Source organism: Oncorhynchus nerka, linkage group LG7 (assembly GCF_034236695.1).
Source record: "Oncorhynchus nerka isolate Pitt River linkage group LG7, Oner_Uvic_2.0, whole genome shotgun sequence".
Taxonomy (NCBI): domain Eukaryota; kingdom Metazoa; phylum Chordata; class Actinopteri; order Salmoniformes; family Salmonidae; genus Oncorhynchus; species Oncorhynchus nerka.
Window position 1 is genome coordinate 66,759,868 of NC_088402.1, and position 23,352 is coordinate 66,783,219.

Sequence of the window (23,352 nt, forward strand, 5' to 3'; positions counted from 1 at the left end):
GAGGGGTTGAAGGTAGCTGAATGGGATTAAAAACAACTTGTAAAATATATTGTGTCTGTAAAATATATATAGTATGTATCAGTTGGAAATAGAAGCCTAAGTGTTCTTGTCCATTAGTTTACTCCAATTAGGATAGGGGTGGTAGGGTTAAGGGAAAATAATATGTATATTTATTTACCAAAAAATATATGGTGAGTTGAGAATGATGCAGACAATTACATTGATGGAAGCTACAATCTATTTGCAATATTAAAGAAAAAACGAACCAACAATCACAAAATTAATAAAAAATATCAAATTCCCAGTTCATGCTTCAAAAGAAGCAACTTCAACTTTATAAGAGGTTTAAAAATAGGTTATATTTGATTTAACATTACAATGACATACACTAAGGCATTGTTGGCAGAATAGATCGATGCAGTTCAATGCATGATTAATATAATTCAAATCAAATCAAATTTATTTATATAGCCCTTCGTACATCAGCTGATATCTCAAAGTGCTGTACAGAAACCCAGCCTAAAACCCCAAACAGCAAGCAATGCAGGTGTAGAAGCACGGTGGCTAGGAAAAACTCCCTAGAAAGGCCAAAACCTAGGAAGAAACCTAGAGAGGAACCAGGCTATGTGGGGTGGCCAGTCCTCTTCTGGCTGTGCCGGGTGGAGATTATAACAGAACATGGCCAAGATGTTCAAATGTTCATAAATGACCAGCATGGTCGAATAATAATAAGGCAGAACAGTTGAAACTGGAGCAGCAGCACAGTCAGGTGGAAGTTGAAACTGGAGCAGCAGCATGGCCAGGTGGACTGGGGACAGCAAGGAGTCATCATGTCAGGTAGTCCTGGGGCATGGTCCTAAGGCTCAGGTCCTCTGAGAGAGAGAAAGAAAGAGAGAAGGAGAGAATTAGAGAACGCACACTTAGATTCACACAGGACACCGAATAGGACAGGAGAAGTACTCCAGATATAACAAACTGACCCCAGCCCCCCGACACATAAACTACTGCAGCATAAATACTGGAGGCTGAGACAGGAGGGGTCAGGAGACACTGTGGCCCCATCCGAGGACACCCCCGGACAGGGCCAAACAGGAAGGATATAACCCCACCCACTTTGCCAAAGCACAGCCCCCACACCACTAGAGGGATATCTTCAACCACCAACTTACCATCCTGAGACGAGGCTGAGTATAGCCCACAAAGATCTCCGCCACGGCACAACCCAAGGGGGGGGGGCGCCAACCCAGACAGGATGACCACCACAGTGAATCAACCCACTCAGGTGACGCACCCCCTCCAGGGACGGCATGAGAGAGCCCCAGTAAGCCAGTGACTCAGCCCCTGTAATAGGGTTAGAGGCAGAGAATCCCATTGGAAAGAGGGGAACCGGCCAGGCAGAGACAGCAAGGGCGGTTCGTTGCTCCAGAGCCTTTCCGTTCACCTTCCCACTCCTGGGCCAGACTACACTCAATCATATGACCCACTGAAGAGATGAGTCTTCAGTAAAGACTTAAAGGTTGAGACCGAGTTTGCGTCTCTGACATGGGTAGGCAGACCATTCCATAAAAATGGAGCTCTATAGGAGAAAGCCCTGCCTCCAGCTGTTTGCTTAGAAATTCTAGGGACAATTAGGAGGCCTGCGTCTTGTGACCGTAGCGTACGTGTAGGTATGTACGGCAGGACCAAATCAGAGAGATAGGTAGGAGCAAGCCCATGTAATGCTTTGTAGGTTAGCAGTAAAACCTTGAAATCAGCCCTTGCTTTGACAGGAAGCCAGTGTAGAGAGGCTAGCACTGGAGTAATATGATCAAATTTTTTGGTTCTAGTCAGGATTCTAGCAGCCGTATTTAGCACTAACTGAAGTTTATTTAGTGCTTTATCCGGGTAGCCGGAAAAGAGAGCATTGCAGTAGTCTAACCTAGAAGTGACAAAAGCATGGATTAATTTTTCTGCATCATTTTTAGACAGAAAGTTTCTGATTTTTGCAATGTTACGTAGATGGAAAAAAGCTGTCCTCGAAATGGTCTTGATATGTTCTTCAAAAGAGAGATCAGGGTCCAGAGTAACGCCGAGGTCCTTCACAGTTTTATTTGAGACGACTGTACAACCATTAAGATTAATTGTCAGATTCAACAGAAGATCTCTTTGTTTCTTGGGACCTAGAACAAGCATCTCTGTTTTGTCCGAGTTTAATAGTAGAAAGTTTGCAGCCATCCACTTCCTTATGTCTGAAACATATGCTTCTAGCGAGGGCAATTTTGGGGCTTCACCATGTTTCATTGAAATGTACAGCTGTGTGTCATCCGCATAGCAGTGAAAGTTAACATTATGTTTTCGAATAACATCCCCAAGAGGTAAAATATATAGTGAAAACAATAGTGGTCCTAAAACGAAACCTTGAGGAACACCGAAATTTACAGTTGATTTGTCAGAGGACAAACCATTCACAGAGACAAACTGATATCTTTCCGACAGATAAGATCTAAACCAGGCCAGAACATGTCCGTGTATACCAATTTGGGTTTCCAATCTCTCCAAAAGAATGTGGTGATCGATGGTATCAAAAGCAGCACTAAGGTCTAGGAGCACGAGGACAGATGCAGAGCCTCGGTCCGATGCAATTAAAATGTCATTTACCACCTTCACAAGTGCCGTCTCAGTGCTATGATGGGGTCTAAAACCAGACTGAAGCATTTCGTATACATTGTTTGTTCGTCGTATACATTGTTCGTATACATAATTCACCAATACATTTATTGGAGTCCAAAACATATTGCTATCAGGTTGTAAATCACAGCTAGCCTGGTTCATTGTTTGCTGCCTCCATTCGCGATGCACTGTTTCAGTTTCAATAACTCAATATTTTGGACATAAACGGACTAATGTAACTTTAAGGATTGGTATGTCAATACAGTCAAACTAGCAAGGACTAACAAGTCAGTCATAACGTGGTTAATAGGCTAGCATATGTAAGAATTTTCACCTAAAATGACATACCCAAATCTAACTGCCTGTAGCTCAGGACCTAAAGCAAGGATATGCATCTTCTTGATACCATTTGAAAGAAAACACTTTGAAGTTTGTGGAAATGTGAAATTAATGTAGGAGAATATAACACATTAGATTTGGTAAAAGATAATACAAAGAAAAAAAACATGCATCTTTTTAAATTTTTATTTCATCACCTTTGAAATGCAAGAGAAAGGCCAATATATGACTTAGGAATCTAGGCGCTATTTAGATTTTGGCCACTAGATGGCAACAGTGTATGTGCAAAGTTTTAGGCTGATCCAATGAAGCATTGCATTTCTGTTCAAAATGTTGCCCAAATGTGCTTAATTGGTTTATTAATAGATTTTCAAGTTCATAACAGTGCACTCTACACAAACAATAGCATAGTATTATTTCACTGTAATAGCTACTGTAAATTGGACACTGCAGTTAGATTTAAAAAAATGTCTATGTCCTGGGAAATGTTCTTGTTACTTACAACCTCATGCTAATCACATTAGCCTACGTTAGCTCAACCGTCCTGCGGGGGTACACACCAATACTGTAGAGGTTTTCAGCAAAGTTGCTATTCCTCAATAAAGTTATTGGAAATGTTCTTAATTTTTTTTTAAAGTTAAGAGGAAATGGGATTCTTGAAAATAATGTTTTAAGATTTCTTCGTGGAAAACTACTTAACTTTAGGACAGCTAAACCCTTGTCTTGTGACAACTGGATACTTTTGTAACCGTGAACGTTTTCTTGCGCCACTGCCACAGACAGTCTGCTTCCGAACATTTAATTACAGCAAGAAAACGAATTAAACGCGCATTATTTAGCTAGCTAGTAATTAACAATATATTACAATATTCTAGAAGTGTTAAATAGCTAGTGTTAGCTCGTCAATTTGTAAAGAAGAACTTGGCTAACTTAACTAGCTAACTTACCGGTCACGCAGTCCCTCTATCACTGTGTCTCCTTTCATGGACAACACCTTCATTCCAGCTGGTCCACATGAATGGTCGATTACACCCCCCCCCCCCACTTTTTTTTTTACAATATCACTGTCCCTTGCCATACCCCCGACGGGAGAAACAGACTCGGCCACTCTCACCCATCCTCTCTTTTTGGCCTCTGCAGTGACTCCGCAGTTATCGAGTCTCCCCAACAGCAACCTTTTCCTGGCTGCTATTTCCTCCACCATTAATTCAAGCTCTTGTTTGCTGAAATGTTGTGCTTTTCTTGGTTATCCATTTTTGTTTTTGATATAACTGAATTTTTTTTATTTTTGTGTTTGAAGGGTTTGCGAGCCACCTAAAAAAATATATATTCTCGAGACATAAAGCAGATAAATAAATGTAATAAAATTGAAATATCAACACTTTATTATAATGGGCCAAATCCTATCATCCCTATCACAGGTTTATTTATTGATTTCAAGCACGTCACTAATGTCAATGCCACATGAGAAGATATTTACAAAGTTCTTAGGAAAGATATTTACGAAGTTCCTAAGAAAACTATGAATTCCTAAGAACATTAAGGAATGCACTTACGAACTATCATATGAACTTCTTATTTTTTTCCATAAGAAACTTCTTACGTTTTTTCTTAAGTAGTATTTTGTGAATCTGGCCTCAGAGCCCGATACTATGAATCAGTTTTTTGTATTTTTGTATTTAACCTTTATTTAACTAGGCAAGTCAGTTAAGAACAAATTCTTATTTACAATGACGGCCTACCCCAGCCAAACCCGGACAACGCTGGGCCAGTTGTGCGCCGCCCTATGGGACTCCAAATCATGGCCGGATGTGATACAGCCTGGATTCCGAACCAGGGACTATAGTGATGCCTCTTGCACTAAGATGCAGTGCCTTAGACCGCTGCGCCACTCGAGGAGTTAGTGAGGTAACTTTGGTCAACTCGTTATAACTGTTGACACGAAAGTGGCTCACCTTTTAGCCAGATCAATTTCTATGGCAACAAATCCTTCAGAACTAACCTGCTTCGGGGCAGGCTAACTCGAGGTTAACTCTACATATCCTGAATGAAGTGTGTGAGCCATGAGTTGATGACCAATCAAAGTAGATTCCCTTCCTCTCGGAGAGTGGGTCATCATCCCTTCATTCTCCGGACTATATTTGAGGAAGATGACGGATTTAAATATTTTATTAATCAAATGTTCTTGTGTGTAATTTTTTTTATTTTTTTATAAATAAATATTCAAATACATATCACGCAACACATTTAGTAATGACAGGACTAGGGTTTCAAAATTCTGAAAATGTTCAATAAATTCCCTGATTTTGGCTATATCCCGGTTGGATGATTCCCGGAAACAGGAGGGAATAAGCAGGATTTCTGGAAAACCAGGGTGTGCAGTCAGCTGCACATGTGGATTCAGGGAGAAATGCTACAGAGAATGTTTGGAGATGGCTGGTGCATTTTCTCACTGCCTACCTCTGTGTATGGGTGATAGCTCCCCCCCTCCGTGAGATCCAGTTGGAACTGGACATTTCTGGCCACTGCTGGCTCCCTGCCCACTCCCACAGGCCAGGCTCCATTAGCAGTACTTCCGGGAGTGTTTAAGAGAAGGAGGAGGAGCAGCAGGAAACAATTGACAGGGAGAAGGCTGGAAAATAGAGAAAGGAATATTGGGGTGTACTATTAAGGGGAAATTCAGAAAGTATTCACACTCCTAGACTTTTGTGTTCTGTTTTGTGCCCAATTCTTTTTGTCATTGCCCCTACACACAATACCCCATAATGTCAAAGTGGAGTTGTTTTTTAAATTTTATTCAAATTAATAAAAAATTAAAAGCTGAAATGTCTTGAGTCAGTAAGTATTCAACCCCTTTGCTATGGCAAGCCTAAACAAGTTCAGGAGTAAAAATGTGCTGAACAAGTCACATATTAAGTTGCATGCACTTTCTGTGTGCAATAATAGTGTTAAACATGATTTTTGAATGACTAACTCATCTCTGTACCCCACACATACATAAGGTAAGGTCCCTCAGTCGAGCTGTGAATTTCAAACACCGATTTAACAGCACAAGCAGTCTTCTTTCCAAATTGCTCTCTATTTCCCCTATTGTAGTAGTTCTATGCTACTCTCCCAACCTTGGTTGTTAAGTCAAGGTGATTTCATTCAAATCCATATGGGCACGACCTGCTGAACATTTTGAGAAATTGGAACAATGGTGGCCAATATTTCAAGCCTTAATGCATTCGTGGGATAATTTCTATATTAACCTGTGAATGGTTATGCAGAATATTCTGCTTCAACATATGAACAAAAAATAGACCTGTATCAAAACAGATTTAATTTCATGTTGATGAATTGGGCCGATGACAGTGCCACTGCAAGACAAATATTGATATTCCATATCTTCATGTTAGTTTAACCTTCATTATTTCCAACCTCATACAGAAGGTTGTTCAAACAAACCTGATTGTTGAGTGTGTAATGGATTGATGATGTTTACGATATACATCAGATCTGTGAGCTATATCAAAATCTTTTGTAATTGTTCAGACAAAAGTACACAATTTCTGAATTAGAGTTCTTTACAGAGATTTACTCCTCTTCTTATGTCTATGTGAGGTTCTGTGACATTCACAGTATGCTATTTTCCATTAAGCCTCTGTTCCTCTCTGGCAGCAGTGATTCCAGCAGTAGTTCGAGTGATGACTCCCCAGCACGTTCAGTTCAGTCTGCTGCCGTCCCTACACCTTCAGCTCTGGCTTTATCTGCCGTTGACAAGGATGAGCCTCGAAAAAGTTTTGGTGTCAAGGTTCAGAATCTTCCTGTGCGTTCTACAGGTGAGGATTTGACCCCTTTTCTGCTGTGTATATACCATACATTGTCTAGTCTAGACTACAGGGTCAATATACTGTTAGGTTTTGGCAATAATTATGTTTGTTGAGTTAATGACATTGTTGTTGAGGCTCTTTGTACTGCAGATATGAATTAGTCACTATCTACAGTATTTGTAAAATATTCAGACCCTTTGACATTTTCCACATTTGTTGTTACGTTACAGCCTTATTCTAAAATGGATTAATAGTTTTTTCCCTCATCAATCTACATCGTCATAATGACGAAGAAAAAACAGTTGAGACATTTTGCAAATGTATTTTAAAAATATATATATTACATTTACATAAGTATTCAGACCCTTTACTCAGTACTTTGATGAAGCACCTTTGGCAGCGATTACAACCTTGAGTCTTCTTGGGTATGATGCTACAAGCTTGGCACACCTGTATTTGGGGAGTTTCTCTGTAGATCCTCTCAAGCTCTGTCAGGTTGGATGTGGAGCGTCACTGCCCAGCTATTTTCAGGTCTCTCCAGAGATGTTGGATCAGGTTCAAGTCCAGGCTCTGGCTGGGCCACTCAAGGACATTCAGAGAAGCCACTCCTTCATTGTCTTGGCTGTGTGCTTAGGGTCATTGTCCTGTTGGAAGGTGAACCTTCGCTCCAGTCTGAGATCCTGAGCGCTCTGGAGCAGATTTTAATCAAGGATCTCTCTGTACTTTGCTCTGTTCATCTTTCCCTTGATCCTAACTAGTCTCCCACTCCCTGCTGCTAAAAACATCCCCACAGCATGATGCTGCCACCACCATGCTTCACCCTAGGGATGGTGCCAGGTTTCCTCCAGATATGACGCTTGGCATTCAGGCCAAAGAGTTCAATCTTGGTTTCATCAGACCAGAGAATCTTGTTTCTCACGGTCTGACAGTCTTTATGTGCCTTTTGGCAAACTCCAAATGGGCTGTCATGTGCCTTTTACTGAGGAGTGGCTTACGTCTGGCCACTCTACAATAAAGGCCTGATTGGTGGAGTGCTGCAGAGATGGTTGTCCTTCTGGAAGGTTCTCCCATCTCCAAAGAAGAACTATAGAGCTCTGTCAGAGTGACTATTGGGTTCTTGGTCACCTCCCTGACCTAAGCACATCTCTCCCGATTGCTCAGTTTGGCCGGGCGGCCAGCTCTAGGAAGAGTCTTGGTGGTTCCAAACTTCCTCCCTTTAAGAATGATGGAGGCCATTGTGTTCTTGGGGACCTTCAATGCTGCAGAATTTTTTTGGTACCCTTCCCCAGATCTGTGCCTTGACACAAACCTGTCTCGGGGGCTCTAAGGACAATTGCTTTGACCTCATGGCTTGGTTTTTGCTCTGACGTGCACTGTCAACTGTGGGACCTTATATAGACAGGTGTGTGCTTTTCCAAATCATGTCCAGTCAATTGAATTTACCACAGGTGGGCTCCAATCAAGTTGTAGAAACATCTCAAGGACGATCAAAGGATACCGGATGCACCGGAGCTCAATTTTGGGTCTCATATCAATGGATCTGAATACATACAGTTGAAGTCGGAAGTTTACATACATTTAGGTTGGAGTCATTAATACTCGTTTTTCAACCACTCCACATATTTCTTGATAACAAACTATAGTTTTGGCAAGTCGGTTAGGACATCTACTTTGTGCATGACGCAAGTCATTTTTCCAACAATTGTTTACAGACAGATTATTTCACTGTTTCACAATTTCAGTGGGCCAGAAATTTACATACACTAAGTTGACTGTGCCTTTAAACAGCTTGGAAAATTCCAGAAAATGTCATGGCTTTAGAAGCTTCTGATAGGCTAATTGACATAATTTGAGTCAATTGGAGGTGTACCTATGGATGTATTTCAAGGCCTACCTTCAAACTCAGTGCCTCTTTGCTTGACATCATGGGAAAATCAAAAGAAATCAGAGCAATTTCAGAGCAATTTCCAAATGCCTGAAGGTACCACGTTCATCTGTACAAACAATAGTATGCAAGTATAAACACTATGGGACCACGCAGCCATCATACCGCTCAGGAAGGAGACGCGTTCTGTCTCCTAGAAATTAACTTACTTTGGTGCGAAAAGTGCAAATCAATCCCAGAACAACAGCAAAGGACCTTGCGAAGATGCTGGAGGAAACAGTTACAAAAGTATCTATATCCACAGTAAAACTGGTCCTATATCGACATAACCTGAAAGGCCGCTCAGCAAGGAAGAAGCCACTGCTCCAAAACCTCCATACAAAAAAGCCAGACTACGGTTTGCACATGGGGACAAAGATCGTACTTTTTGGAGAAATGCCATCTGGTCTGATGAAACAAAAATAGAACTGTTTGGCCATAATGACCTTCATTATGTATGGAGGAAAAAGGGGGAGGCTTTCAAGCTGAAGAACACCATCCCAACCATGAAGCACGGGGGTGGCAGCATCATGTTGTGGGTGTGCATTGCTGCAGGAGGGACTGGTGCACTTCACAAAATAGATGGCATCGTGAAGAGGAAAATGATGTGGATATATTGAAGCAACATCTCAAGACATCAGTCAGGAAGTTAAAGCTTGGTTACAAATGGGTCTTCCAAATGGACAATGACCCCAAGCAAACTTCCAAAGTTGTGGCTAAAGGGCTTAAAGACAACAAAGTCAAGGTATTGGAGTGACCATCACAAATCCCTGACCGCAATCCTATAGAGCATTTTTGGGCAGAACTGAAAAAGTGTGTGCGAGCAAGGAGGCCTACAAACCTGACTCAGTTACTTACACAAGCTCTGTCAGGAGGAATGGACCAAAATTCACCCAACTTATTGTGGGAAGCTTGTGGAAGGCAACCCAAAATGTTTGACCCAAGTTGATCAATTTAAAGGCAATACTACCAAATACTAATTGAGTGCATGTAAACTTCTGACCCACTCGGAATGTGATGAAATTAATAAAAGCTGAAATAAATCTTCTCTCTACTATTATTCTGACATTTCACATTCTTAAATTTAAGTGGTGATCCTGACTGACCTAAGACAGGGAATTTTTACTAGGATTAAATGTCAGGAATTGTAAAAAAAAAACTGAGTTTAAATGTAATTGGCTAAGGTGTATGTAAACATCCGACTTCAACTGTATATCAATACTTTATGTTGTTGTTATATATATTCTTTAAACATTTGCAGAAATGTCTAAAAACCTGTTTTCACTTTCTCATTATGAGGTATTGTGTGTAGATTGAATCCATTTTAGAATAAGGCTGTAACGTAACAAAATGTGGAAAAAGTGAAGGGGTCTGAATACTTTCCGAGTGCACTGTATGCACCTGAAAGTATTTAGTCAAGCTTTTTTATGGTCTTTTTTCCCTCTTTCAGATACAAGTCTGAAGGATGGCCTGTTCCATGAGTTCAAGAAGTATGGGAAGGTGACTTCTGTGCAAATCCATGGAGCTTTAGAGGAGCGCTATGGACTTGTGTTCTTTCGCCAGCAAGAGGACCAGGAGAAGGCCCTTGGCGCATCAAAGGGGAAGCTGTTTTTTGGCATGCAAATTGAGGTCATCATCTGGAATGGCCCTGGTGCGTCCACAACTGGTATATAAAGTGGCTTGAGTTTTTCCTAACCACTTAACCTGACCAGGAAAATCTCTGTGCTCTACCTTTTTAAACATGATTTATACAGGTTTATGAAAACATGAATTTCTCTTTTTAGAGACTGAAAGCGAGAATGAGTACCGGCCTCTGGATGAGAGGATAGACGAATTTCACCCCAAAGCCACACGAACTCTGTTTATTGGCAACCTGGAAAAGACCACCAGCTACCATGACCTTCTCAATATCTTTCAGCGTTTTGGGGAGATAGTGGTATGTAAAATACATTCTGCATGTTGCAGAGGAGATTTTGTGAGGAGGAATTGCCTAATTCAACACTGCCTCTCTAAATTTAGTGTTGCCTTCCTTTCCATTCACATAGGATATTGACATCAAGAAAGTTAATGGTGCCCCTCAGTATGCCTTTCTACAGTACTGTGACATTGGCAGTGTTTGTAAGGCCATAACGAAGATGGATGGAGAGTACCTCGGCAACAATAGGCTAAAGGTGAGGACAGCATTATAACTCTCATTTTACACAAAACACTTATTCTGAATGTACAACTGAGATTTTAGTTGTTGATAGTAGTGACAGGAGTATTGCCAACATGATAATATTGTTGATATGTTATTTATCCCTATTTTTACAGCTGGGATTTGGAAAAAGCATGCCCACAACTTGTGTTTGGTTGGATGGTTTAGCCTCCAACATCACAGAGCAGTATCTCACTCGTCATTTCTGTCGTTATGGACATGTTGTCAAGGTAAGCCTGCTGCTTATTCCTGTTTAAGCCATTTTCTCATGACACATTTCATTTCATTCCACATGTTATCTAAAGGATCATATAGTTTTACCAAATGTATGTCATACTTCTCTCCCCTCCCACCACAGGTTGTATTTGACAGACCCAAAGGAATGGCCCTTATACTGTATAAAAACATTGAATATGCACAGGCCGCTGTCAAAGAGACCAAGGGTTGGAAGATTGGTGGCAACAAAATTAAGGTCAGCAGAAAAAAACATATTTTGAGCTAGAATACCTGTCGTTGGGGGGAATAGGCCAGATGATTGAAGACCATAGTCCAAACAATAATTGTTGTCCGCCTTATCAATTTCCATGTGTTTGCAGGTGGACTTTGCCAATCAGGAAAGTCAGATGGCTTTCTATCGCTCAATGCAGGCATCTGGGCAGGACATTCACGACTTCTATGAAATCCTATCTGAAGGAAGGTTTGTATAATTTAGTTTAGTTTTCTTTTGTCACAGATCCCCATTGAAAAATAATGATATAAATTATATATAAATAATGATTTTGGTTCCTGTGTATATTTTTGTGTTTTTCAGTGATGAACGCAGGTCTCAATATGAGTTTGCAATTGAACGGCCATTCTTTGACAACAATGTGCGAACACCTGGAGGAGCCTTAATAGAAGACCCCCGTCGCAAGTTACCTGCCAGGAGCCGCGAGTCCTACACTGAATGGGACCCATACCAGGGAGATTTCTATGACCCACGTTACTTTGATGACCCGCGTGAATACAGAGATCACAGAGACCCCTATGAGCAGGACATCCGCAAATACAGTTACTTGCAGAGGGAGCGTGAGAGGGAGCGCTTTGAAACAGACCGTGAACGTGACCATGGGCGGAGGACAATTGAACACAGCCAGAGCCCTTCTCACCCTAATCGCCCTGTCAGTCCTACAGTGTCCCCCTCTCTCTCTGAGCGTCTACCAAGTGACTCTGATCGCCGCATTTGCTGTAGATCCTCAGAGCAAAGTGGCAGCTGCAGTTCACTCTCACCTCCAAGATTTGACAAGCCTGACAAGGAACACCCTGACCGGTATAATAAGAGTGATAAGCCAGAGAAGGAGAGATCCTCTGAAGTTGAACGTGGTATCGGCGGTGAAAAGGAAAGGCGGGCCGGGCGCAAGGAGAAGGGTGAAAAGGAGAAAGGCGAGAAGCTGAGGAAATTTAAGTTGCTATCTTCCAGTATTCCATCGCCTGAGACGGACCCTGAACTTGAAAGAGAAGGTAGTCCAGGCCTTCGAACCAAAGTCAGCAAGTTTCCTCCTAAGGAAAAAGAAGGCTCAGGCAAAGGACAGCTAGACCTACCACCTTGTGTGGTGCAGCTAACGCGTGTGAAGGAGAAGGAAGGAAAATCGCTTGGTCATGCTGTCCTAGAAAAACAAAAACGTGGGAATGACAGTATTCGGCTTGAATCACCCTCAAGTGACCAGAACAGTCCTCCCTTTCACATAAAGCCTCAAAAAGGAGATATAATCAAGCATAGAAAGGTGCCCAAAGACAAAAACATGGCAAGACTGGTTGAAGTTGTAGAAAATGATATTAAAATGAAAGCCAAAATACATATGAAAGCTGGCCCTGGGTTTGATGGTTCTAACTCTTTAGATGTTGACCGTCTAGCTGCACGAAAGAGGCGTTTTGAAGAATCCATGCTGAAGACCGATCGACTGAAGAGGGCCAGTCAGGAAGAGGAAGAGTGTGGTAGATTGGGACTTAGGAAGCCAGCTGAGGAGGAGAATGAGGGTGACAAGAGCCTATTGCAAATAGGGGTTCATAAGAAAGAGCATTGCAAGGCTAAATCTGAGAGACTTGTTACTGTTTTCAGTCCTAAAGATAAACAAGAGTCTGATATTGTCTCCATGGGAATGGGCCTTGGACTCAGTTTGGAACTTCAGTCACGACTTGGAGAGCCAACAGAAGATGAAACCAATCCATTAGACCCACCCTGTCTGAAAATTGAGTTTTGGGGATCAAAAATCCAGAGGAGTTCAAGTCTCATGAAAATCTCTGATGATGGGAGTCTTGACCAGGACGCATTCAAGGTACAGCCGCAAGAAGACAATGGTGGGCAGGGTGTAGGACTATACAAAAGCAGAGGGGAGACTGAGGAACGACTTGCGTCTGACATTGACCACTCTCAGAGCTGCCAAAAACAAATGGAACAGAGCCAATGGCTTTGGCAGAAGCTAGAAGAGCCTGACAAATCAGATAAAACTGAAAGCCCACAAGGCAGCAACACAGAGGACTTTGAACGTTGCAGTCTGTTGCATGAGGTAGGAAAATCACGTCAAGATGTCACACATGATTCTCCATCTAACAAACGTAAGAAATCTGATAGTTTTAACTTTGACTTGCTAAGTGCTAAGAGAGAACGACACTACAGGTCTTCCCAGGAATTAAATGAAGACCTTTGCCGGAGTGTCACAGCCTTTTCTGGGTCTGGTCACTTTCCCTCAAATGAAGTGTATGCATCCCAGTTATCACAATCAGTTACCAATAAAGAGACTAAAGACTCTCCTAAAAAAGAGGACAAAGTCTACTCGCATGTAGATTCATTGAAATACAGCTTGGACGTGACACCCAATAGTCTCAGTTCCCCGAACACAGAATTTCCTAAGTCTAAGACAACATTGCTTGGGTGTGATGAGGAGCTACTTCAACGATGGGAGAGCGGAATCAAATCTGACTTCCTCAGAATGGACATGACCTTCCCCAGTAGCATTGTGAAACGTGAAAGCATTCGCAAATGTCTTGTGCGTGAACTAGAGCCTGGAGAAGTACAGTCAGATTCAGATCATGATGGGGAGAACAAAAACCACTCCACTAAGCCCAACACTTCACTGTCCTCTATCCTCAGAGAACGTGAAGAAAGGTTGACAGACCTGAATTTCTCAGGCTCCCTGGAGAAGAATAAGTTTTATTCTTTTGCATTAGACAAGACTATAACTCCAGACACAAAAGCACTTCTTGAGCGAGCCAAGTCATTGTCTTCCTCAAGGGAGGATAATTGGTCCTTTCTTGACAGAGACTCTTGCTTTGCAAGTCTTCACAGTAGATCAGACAAAGAAAAGGCAGAGTCTGCACCACGACCTATCCCGTCTTGGTACATGAAGAAGAAGAAGATTCATACTGACTCTGAAGGTAAACTGGATGACAAAAAGGAGGACCCCAAAGCAGAGGATCAGCAACGGCAGGAGCTGTTTGCCTCTCGTTTTCTTCATAGTTCAATCTTTGAGCAAGATTCACGGCGATTGCAACATCTTGAGCGCAAAGATCCAGATCCTAAGTCGGGATTTGGTAGACATCTTTCCAAACAGGATTCTGTCGAAGGACAACCTGAGCCAGGAGGAGTGGACCTTCAAGAGCCCATAGTGCTTTTTCATAGCCGCTTTCTAGAGCTTCAACAACGGAAGGAGACCTCAAGGGACCACTTTCCACCAGAAATTGAAAACGTTGATGTGGTTGATAAGAGTGAAGGAGAAGTTCAGAATGAACAACAAGAAGGGTCTTCCGAAGTTTCAGAGTTCATGCAGAAGGCTGATATTAAATCAGTCGGCTCTTCTCTCATCCTACCAATTTCATTGTTTCTTCCTTCACCCAGAGCGATATTACCACAGCAGGAGAAAGAGGCTGTTTTAACTTCCTCATCTGAACAAACTGTCTCACCGATTAAAGAGGAAAAAGTGGAACATAGTCGTGATTTGTCCCCACCCCAATCTCCTTCACTAGTAGAGATCCAACCACCATCCTCGATTGTAATCACACCCCTACGGTCTGTCCTTTCAGAGGCTGAGGTTAAAGTTGAACCTAGAGAGGAACTATGTGAACCCAAAGTTACAACTGAGAGCAATATTACAGTGGATCATGCATCTTTCTTTGATGATAAGCTTCCCACTCCTGGTGCCTCATTAAGTTGTTTTGATGCAGAGGCTGCCGAATTCCCTTGCTCTGCTTCCCCCATGATTGAAGAGAATATGAACATGGTAAAGATGGAGGTCCAACCACGGAAACCAGATTCTAAGGACTTTGATACACCTCAGAAATCTGAAGCTTCCCATGAGGTTCACATGCCAGTTTCAGAGGCTGAAATGAAACCAGCAAAGCCAATTCGCAAACAACCCAAGAGTAAAAGGGCTAAGCCAAATGTGTCCGAAACACAAATCCTGAAGCCCCCCGAAACAGTTGTCTCTGAGAAACCAATTACTCGAAAGAGTGAGCGAATTGACAGAGAGAAAATGAAAAGGTCTTCATCTCCACGAGGAGAAATATCATCAGAGCCTATAACCAAGTCACCAGTTCATGTCCTTGACCCTGAGAATGAATCAAGCCTATTCCTCGGAAGGACTAGACGCCGAAATGTTCGGTCTGTTTATGCCACACCATCTGAAGGGGAGGCCCAGCCACCAGGTAAAGAGGTGGTGGAGTATTCCCGCGCCACACGTAAACGTGGTGTTGACAAAGAACCAGTGCAGCAGCTGCAGCAGGACACATTGAACACATCTACTAACACAAGGCGAGGTCGCCCATCCAAGTCACGCAGGCGAGGGGAAGATGTGTCACCAGTGAAAGGAGACTCACAGAAAGCAACCGAGGAAGACATTGATATCAAAGAGCCTGTGAACACTGGAGAGGGTTTAAGAATGTCTGAGGGGTGGCATTCACCCCGTATGCAGAAAGTGCAGACCGCTCAAGTGTCTTCACCTACTGGAACCTCTGTTGGCAGGAGAGCAAGTAGAGTAGACAAACAATCTGAGAGTGCACCATCAACAGGAGAGAAGTCGGGTGATAATACTGAAGAGCCTGAGCCCAAAATAAAAGATGAGTCTGAAGAAGCAGGGACATTATTAGAGGAAGCAAAGCAATGCTTGCCAACACAAAAAGACAAAGATCTAACTGATCAAATTGCAAAAAGGTTATCTGAAGGGGACATTGAGAGGATAGAATCTACCAATGTAGAGAAAAGACAACAATCTGAAAGGAGTGGGAAAGTAAAAGCACCAAGGTTGACACAAAATGCCAAATTGGTGACAGAGGATAAATCGCATTGCTTGAGAAACTTTGAGATTCGTGTAAGCGTAGATGATGTGAAAGGGTTGCTTTGCTCTGGGGAGGATGAGTCTGAATCTTTTGAGACCACTGTTAAAAAGGCCAAACCAGGAACACCAGATAAAGAAGAAACAAGGACTCAGTATCTGAAAGAAGCAGCAGAACTCAGCCCAGAGGAAAAGGAAGTTCTATTAGACCCTGAACCACCGGTGGACCCAGCAACCGCTCTTTTGGCACGTCAGATGGAACTGGAACGGGCAGTGGAGAATATTGCCAAACTTACAGTTGAGAAACCTATTCAACCCTATAAGGAACCACCTGCAGAGCCACGTACCCTACTGCCCCCTGTCACTGTAGAAATGGAGGGGGAGAAGTCTGCTAATCCTGCCAGTGAAACCGAACTGGCTGCTGCCATTGATTCCATTACTGCTGAAGACATACCTACTGATACAGATGGGTTCACAGCTCCTCCCACTTACACTGCACTTGTTCCTACCCCAGAGCCCCTGGTCTCCCCCTCTGCCGATTATGTTTTGGAACCAGAAAAACACGTTATTGACCCAGACCCAGAGATGGGAGTTCTGATTCCCAGTGTCAAGCCCTTGATGCCAGATGATAAAGCCTCTGAATCATCTGTTTCTGGGGCCTCTGCCCAAGATGATTCCCCTTCACCAGAAGCACCCAAAAAAACAGGGAAAGCAGTCAGAGCTAAGACTCCAAAGAGGTCCAGGGGACGAAAGGCTTGTATCAACAGGAAGGGAGAGACTGCTGAAGATGTACCAGAAGCTGAAACCTCCCCTATCAAGCCAACAGAGTCCATTCCTGAAGACATGGAAATAATCAACTCTAAGGCAGCTACAGCAACAGTGGATGTCACATGCACCATGACCGTGGACACCCCTAAGGAGGCAGAACAACCTGCTGTGGAACAACCCGTACCTGAAGAATCTGCCTTTCACGCTAGCACCAAGAGTCCTCCTCATTTCAAAACGTTACAACTATCAGCAGTAGCCCCTGCTCTTTCTTCATCCCTTGCGCTCAAACCATATCCAACCCAATTGAATGTCCCTCCACCCTGCCCCGGCACAATGCCTGTTTCACCAGACTGGCTTCCCAGATCTGAAGAAAGTAGAATTCATGCTACTCCTGCAATTCAAGTTAATGTAGTCACTCCCTCTGCACAAGCAGTAACTGCACTTGGGAACCAGTCAGCAAATCCACCCATGCCTCCTGATACTAAGGCATCGGATATTGACCCTAGCTCCAGCACTCTAAGAAAGATCCTCATGGAGCCAAAATATGTATCAGCATCAAACAGCAATGCCATCCCTACTACAGTCTTAACGACAACGCTGACAGACATTCGCATGTCAGAGAATGAGAACTCGTCTGACACAATGACCGCTTGGAACAAGCATCTTAAAGACAGAACCTCGCCTTTGATACCACATCCCACTTTTCAAAAACCTTCCCCGCTCACAGAGACCCAGCAGAACTTTGGAGAGAAGATAGTCCATTCAGTAATTTCTTCGCCTACTACCTCTGTCATCAGCCGGATTCCAATGCCCTATGATACTGAGGAAGCACCTCGAATCTCCCTAAGTAACCGTAATGCTGGCCTATCTTTACCCAAACAGAAATTCGGATCAAGTATGAACGAGAACAATCGTTACCATGGAGTGGATGCGGCAGAGGATTTGAACAGCAGAGGATGGTCTGTAGTTGAGAGCCCACCCTACAACACAGACTCCAGTCCTGGCCTCAGGGTGAATACATCACAGGGTGTGGTAGTACTAAGTTACTCAGGGCAAAAAACAGAGGGACCTCAACGGATCAGCGCCAAAATTAGCCAGATCCCACCAGCCAGTGCAGTTGACATAGAGTTCCAGCAGTCTGTCTCTAAATCTCAGATTAAGCAAGAACCGCTTACCCCATCCCAGCCTTCCACCCCCAAGGGACCCCTGACACCCACAGGGTACGGACACCCTGGGGTACTCTTAACTGGCCAGTCATACCATTTTCAGCCTGTCATCTCCACTATTAAGCAGGAGAGTCCTGGTTCTGACAAGTCAGAGTCGTCATATCACACTGGACTTCAGGGTAGCACAGTAATGATGATTCAACCAAAGATGATTCAACAACCGGTCACAAGTCCTCAAGTATTGATATACAAGAAAGGGCTTGGAGTAGAATCTATACCAATGCTGGCAGATATGGCAAAGGCACACCAGACATCCAACCTCAGTCCAATCATGAATCCACATCACCCATCTTTGACTGGAAACCGTATGAGTCCTAGTCCCAGTACCCCAACTGATCAGTCAGTCCCACACCTCAAGCAAGAGCCCTATTCCCCTAGAACAACAGGCCACTCACCTTTTGCCAAAGTTTGCCCTCCCAGCAACTCAATGTCCCCCCATGGCAGCTCTATGGTTTTGCATCCTGGTATGCCTGAGATGTCTCTGTATATCTCCAGTATGCACCACCCCCACCCAGAGCAGTCTGTTATCATGACCCCAGTGTCGCATAGCGTCACCCAGTCAGTGTCTATGGGTCGCCTCTCTCACGGCGAGGTCAGGATCAACACCCCACACCTTTCTGGAATGAATTACGGAAGACGGGCGGATTTCCTACCATCTTCCCACACTGGGCCCCCTCAGCGCTCCAACATGCCAGCCGTGATCAGAGACATGGTGGTGCAGTCCCACGTGGGCCCCACTCGGGGAGCCTCAGACTGCAGCGTCGAGGAGGACATAAGGCACTACCACCAGGGGCTGTGCAGATCCTCTACACCCCAGCTCCAGTCAGATGTGATGATGATGCAGGCAGAGAAACGGAGAGGGCTGCATCACGCAGGTCTACGTCTGGACCAGTACAGCATGGCCTCCCGAGACATCAGAGACATACGGGATATGCACATCCTGATGCACCATCAGCTAGGAGAGCACACCATCGCAGAGGGACGTCAGTCACGAACTCCTGAGGCAGGAGCAACCTCAATTACCAACATCTCTGCTGCTTCCAATAGTCCCTTGGTTGGAAAAGGCATGACACAGATGGGGAAGGAGACTCCCAAACCATTGGAAGCAAATATGTCTCACCCACCTCATACCGAGAACAGCAGGATCATGGGGGTCCATTCATCCGTCCCTGTTATGGTATCTCCTCATCATCATCCTCAAGGGGTTCAGCTGATTCATCCAGGCGGCGCTGGCTCCTTCCCAGTGTACAGGGATATGCGGGGCTTCCACTCCCAGTTTTCCAGTCACTCTTCGATGGGATTTAACCTGGCTTCCCGCGGCATCACACCTTCCCAGGTCAGAGAACAATGCATTCATGCTTACATTTAGTTCATTAGTTTATAAGCTTTCATCTGTTCAGTGTTTTTGCCAAAGTGTTTTCAGTTAGGATGGACTTTTACTATTACATTGTTTCTCTCCTACATGATTACTTCTATGCATGCAGCACTGTAGTCCTATTTGTTACTTATGTTTCTAAACATCTAGTTTTTTATTTGTTTCCTCAGAATGCTGATCTCAGCCACAGGGGAATGCTGTCTCAGTCACTATCTGCTGGGTCACTTGGTGGAGGATGTGAAACCAAATCGGACAACTCCCACCTCCGTCACACAACCTCCATGGACCTATCTCACATGCCCCGGATACAGAGGGACACCATTTCACCCTCTTATACATCTCCCATGGCTCTCTCCCACAAGCAAGAGCTAGTTCTGCAGAAGGGCCCACCAGTCTTCATGTCGAGCCCTCCAGCAGCACCCCTCTCAAGTTCCTCAGAGTTGCGCCCTGAGGGTAAACTGGGGCACTCAGGATACCGGTCCGTCGATATGGTGCAGCTTTTAACGGTAATGAGGCTGATCATGGGAATTAGAACAATTACTAGAGGGGCAATACTGAAGACATTCAGTCGTCATTTGTAAGATTAGAATAATAATCAGTTTACGTAATATTGCTTGTTCTTAAGATTGAACCTATTTATCTGACCTGTCTTTGCTCTACTTTTGTTTGTGCAGACATACCCCATAATGTGGCAAGGCCTGCTGGCAATGAAGAGTGACTCAGTTGCCGTGCAGCTCCACTTTGTCTCTGGCAACCATGTGCTGGCTCACCACTCACTGCCGCCCCTGGAGGGAGGAGCCCCACTCCGCATTGCACAGAGGATGAGACTGGAAGCGTCCCAGCTGGAGGGCGTGGCTCGCAGGATGATGGTGAGATGCTAGCTGTTCGCCATTAAAACAATGCATTTTTATCACGATTCTTAGGACGCTCATTGGTGATGTTTTCTTTTCAGGCAGCTAGTTCTGTAAACATGCTTAATATTTCAGTAGAAAAGCTCAACTGATTTGTTTGGGTTGTTGTTTACAGGTGGAGAATGACTACTGCCTCTTGCTAGCTCTGCCATGTGGACGAGATCAGGAGGACGTTCACAGCCAGACCCTTCTCTTGAAAGGAGGCTTCATCACCTACCTACAGAAAAAACAGGCAGCTGGGATCATCAACGTCCCCAACCCCGGCTCTAATCAGGTATGTTGTGCATTGACTGTTATGCCATGTAAGCATCCATTTTCAAACAGACCTGTTCCTTTCTGTATTCAAGTAAACATTAGTTGGAGATGGGAGTATGCTACTGAACTGACTTCAAACCATGTGTTTTGTCTATTTCTTCCCCAGCCGGCATATGTGGTGCAGATTTTCCCACCGTGCGAGTTCTCAGAGAGCCACCTGTGCCGGCTTGCCCCCGACCTTCTCAACAGTATCTCCAGCATCTCTCCTCACCTCATGATTGTCATTGCCTCCGTGTAATACCTCTCCATAAAAAACGATATTTTCTTGAACCCACCAGAACCAAGCCAACACCAGCCTTTTAGGACTTTCATCCAGTTTAGAAAACTGGAAATGCCTCAGTTTGGATTGGTTTAACCATTTTTTGTTTTAAAAATATGTTTTTCTCTTCACCGAGTCCTTAAATCATCCTACCACCTCTGATTCCACAAATCTCTGCCTTTACTGAGAGCATACGGAAGGGTGGATTAGGAGTTTTGATGATCAATTCTATGATCATCCATTTCGCTTTTGCCATTGTTGAAGGTTAACTGGATTGCGTCTTGATTTTCTAAGTATTGAAGGGGACAAGGGAACTAAATTAGAAGGATGGCTAAGGGATGTTTTTACTCATATCTAAATAATGTTTGATTTTTCTTTTTTTTTGCGTAATGACTGGTCGGAATTGTTTTCTATGTTGAGAAAACCAAATCAATAAGTAAATCAAAAACATGATATTTTTACAGATTGAGAAAAAAAGGACACATATAATAGACATGCTCCAGTGACCAATCTTTTGTACTGCTTTTATTCTTCTATCATCTGCCAATTTAATTTCCTTCTACTTCATTTCCAGTCAGCTTTCCTCAATGTTCCCCAGGAAGCTATATGGGAACTTTGAGTTCTACATGCCTCAACACAGGACTAAATATATATTTAAAGAATATAGAATTTTTATTTGCCTCCTTTTCAAGTCTAATGTTTAAAGATTAAAAAGATTTAGGGAGACCAAGTGGATTACATGACAGATTATCACTTTTAAAATTTTAGGGAGGGGGGTGGCAACTGACCCCAACAAAACTCAGTTCAGTGACATTTATGAACCCTTGTTTTTAGAATTGATTATGTGCCAAAATGTATTTTTCAAAGGAAAAATCACCACAATGTATCTAAATAATCTGAACCTATTTTCATACTTGAATTTGTATTCGTCACTCAGATCTACTGTAATAGCCTCTGTTTTTGATGATATTTTCTTCATCAGCCCAACCTGTTACAGCCTACTGCTACTCCATTGTGAAATCATGTCCTCATTTCCATTGAGTACCATTAACAGTTTTATTTGATGTTGAATTGTGGATACAGTTTAGCAAACTAGTAAGCATAGTCCTTCTCTCTCCTTGTGTCCTCCACTGCCCCCTACTGTTCCCCTGAAAATACTCCTGGATACCAATATGTGTTCCCAAAGTCAAAAAGCAAATGACTAAATGACAGCTGTAGCATGCTTAACTTGAAGAAGTAAAGGGGAAACCAATCCATGAGGCAACAAATGTGACTTAAACTTTAACCAATGCCAGGAATGGATGTGTAAACTGTCCATCTCTCTTTCCTTTCTCTGAACTAGTGTCTCCCTGAACCAATGCTGTAAATACTCATGTTCCCAATCTGTGCTCTTGTGTACTTTCCCATATTACTGTCTCCGTTCAGGGTCCTCATATTTTGATTTGTGTGACAAAACAAGGCAGTCTGAAAGAGACGCAGCTAGTTGTGAACCGATGCAGAAAGTAAACCATGATTCTCAGTTTTTGTGCTGTAAATATTTAAATTACTGCAGGCTGAATACTCTCATGGTATGAGACATGTTGAAGGCACTTAATTTTGATATACAAATGACAACTAAATACAACAAAAAAATCTTAGACTGTCTTTTGATCAAATCTTATTTCATAATTTGTGTATTTTGCTGTTCCTCTATGAGGACATTTTAAACTGTAAAATGGTTGTTTAACATACTTACAGATCATTAAATGGTCTGTCACTCTCGATTGGCGTTTTCTTGATTGTGTCAGTTGTCTTGGTATGGCTTGTTCCACTATAGATACATTACTGTATGATAATATAATGCCAACAGTTTATCATAATGTTATTACTATATGTTGCAGTGCACCTTGAAGTCACAAGATGTCAGCATAGGCATTTTGCACGTGTCTGTAGCCTAAAGCCTGCCATGGCCATTTTATGTTTTGAGTCTGAGTCCTGTATCTGCACTCGTAGTTCACAATCCTAGTTTATGTGGGCAAATGCCTCTCATAAATTAGTTTTTTAAGAACTGTCACAAATGTATACACAAGGCAACTGCCGTAACAAAATCAACAGTACATGCATAGGAAAGAGCGTAGAGAAGTTGAATTCTTAGTCTTGCAAGTCAGACATTTGTATCTGATCATCTGTAGCCATATTTTGAATTTCTGTGAAGCAGTTTGAAGATTAGTGACTGGAAAAATGTCTAAATTGGGAATCGGCACAAGGGAAGGGCAATTAAAGTTGCACTTT

At 43.1% G+C, this 23,352-nt stretch overlaps 1 protein-coding gene across 4 annotated transcripts in view; it reads left to right on the forward strand.

Moving 5' to 3' along the window:
- The window catches only part of LOC115132237 (msx2-interacting protein-like), a 41,836-nt gene extending 18,994 nt beyond the window's left edge, over positions 1-22,842 (forward strand). For 3 of the 4 annotated variants that reach the window (XM_029664665.2, XM_065020754.1, XM_065020753.1), the window contains 12 exons: positions 6,649-6,809; positions 10,175-10,375; positions 10,509-10,660; positions 10,770-10,895; positions 11,038-11,151; positions 11,280-11,393; positions 11,518-11,618; positions 11,733-19,557; positions 19,767-20,102; positions 20,271-20,465; positions 20,623-20,781; positions 20,929-22,842. In XM_029664665.2, coding sequence (XP_029520525.1) covers positions 6,649-6,809; positions 10,175-10,375; positions 10,509-10,660; positions 10,770-10,895; positions 11,038-11,151; positions 11,280-11,393; positions 11,518-11,618; positions 11,733-19,557; positions 19,767-20,102; positions 20,271-20,465; positions 20,623-20,781; positions 20,929-21,060 — 9,616 coding nt within the window. In that variant the 3' untranslated portion in view covers positions 21,061-22,842. The remainder of the gene's footprint in view (positions 1-6,648; positions 6,810-10,174; positions 10,376-10,508; positions 10,661-10,769; positions 10,896-11,037; positions 11,152-11,279; positions 11,394-11,517; positions 11,619-11,732; positions 19,558-19,766; positions 20,103-20,270; positions 20,466-20,622; positions 20,782-20,928) is intronic. The other variant, XM_029664666.2, reaches the window with a different exon arrangement.
- The last annotated feature ends 510 nt before the right edge of the window (positions 22,843-23,352 follow it).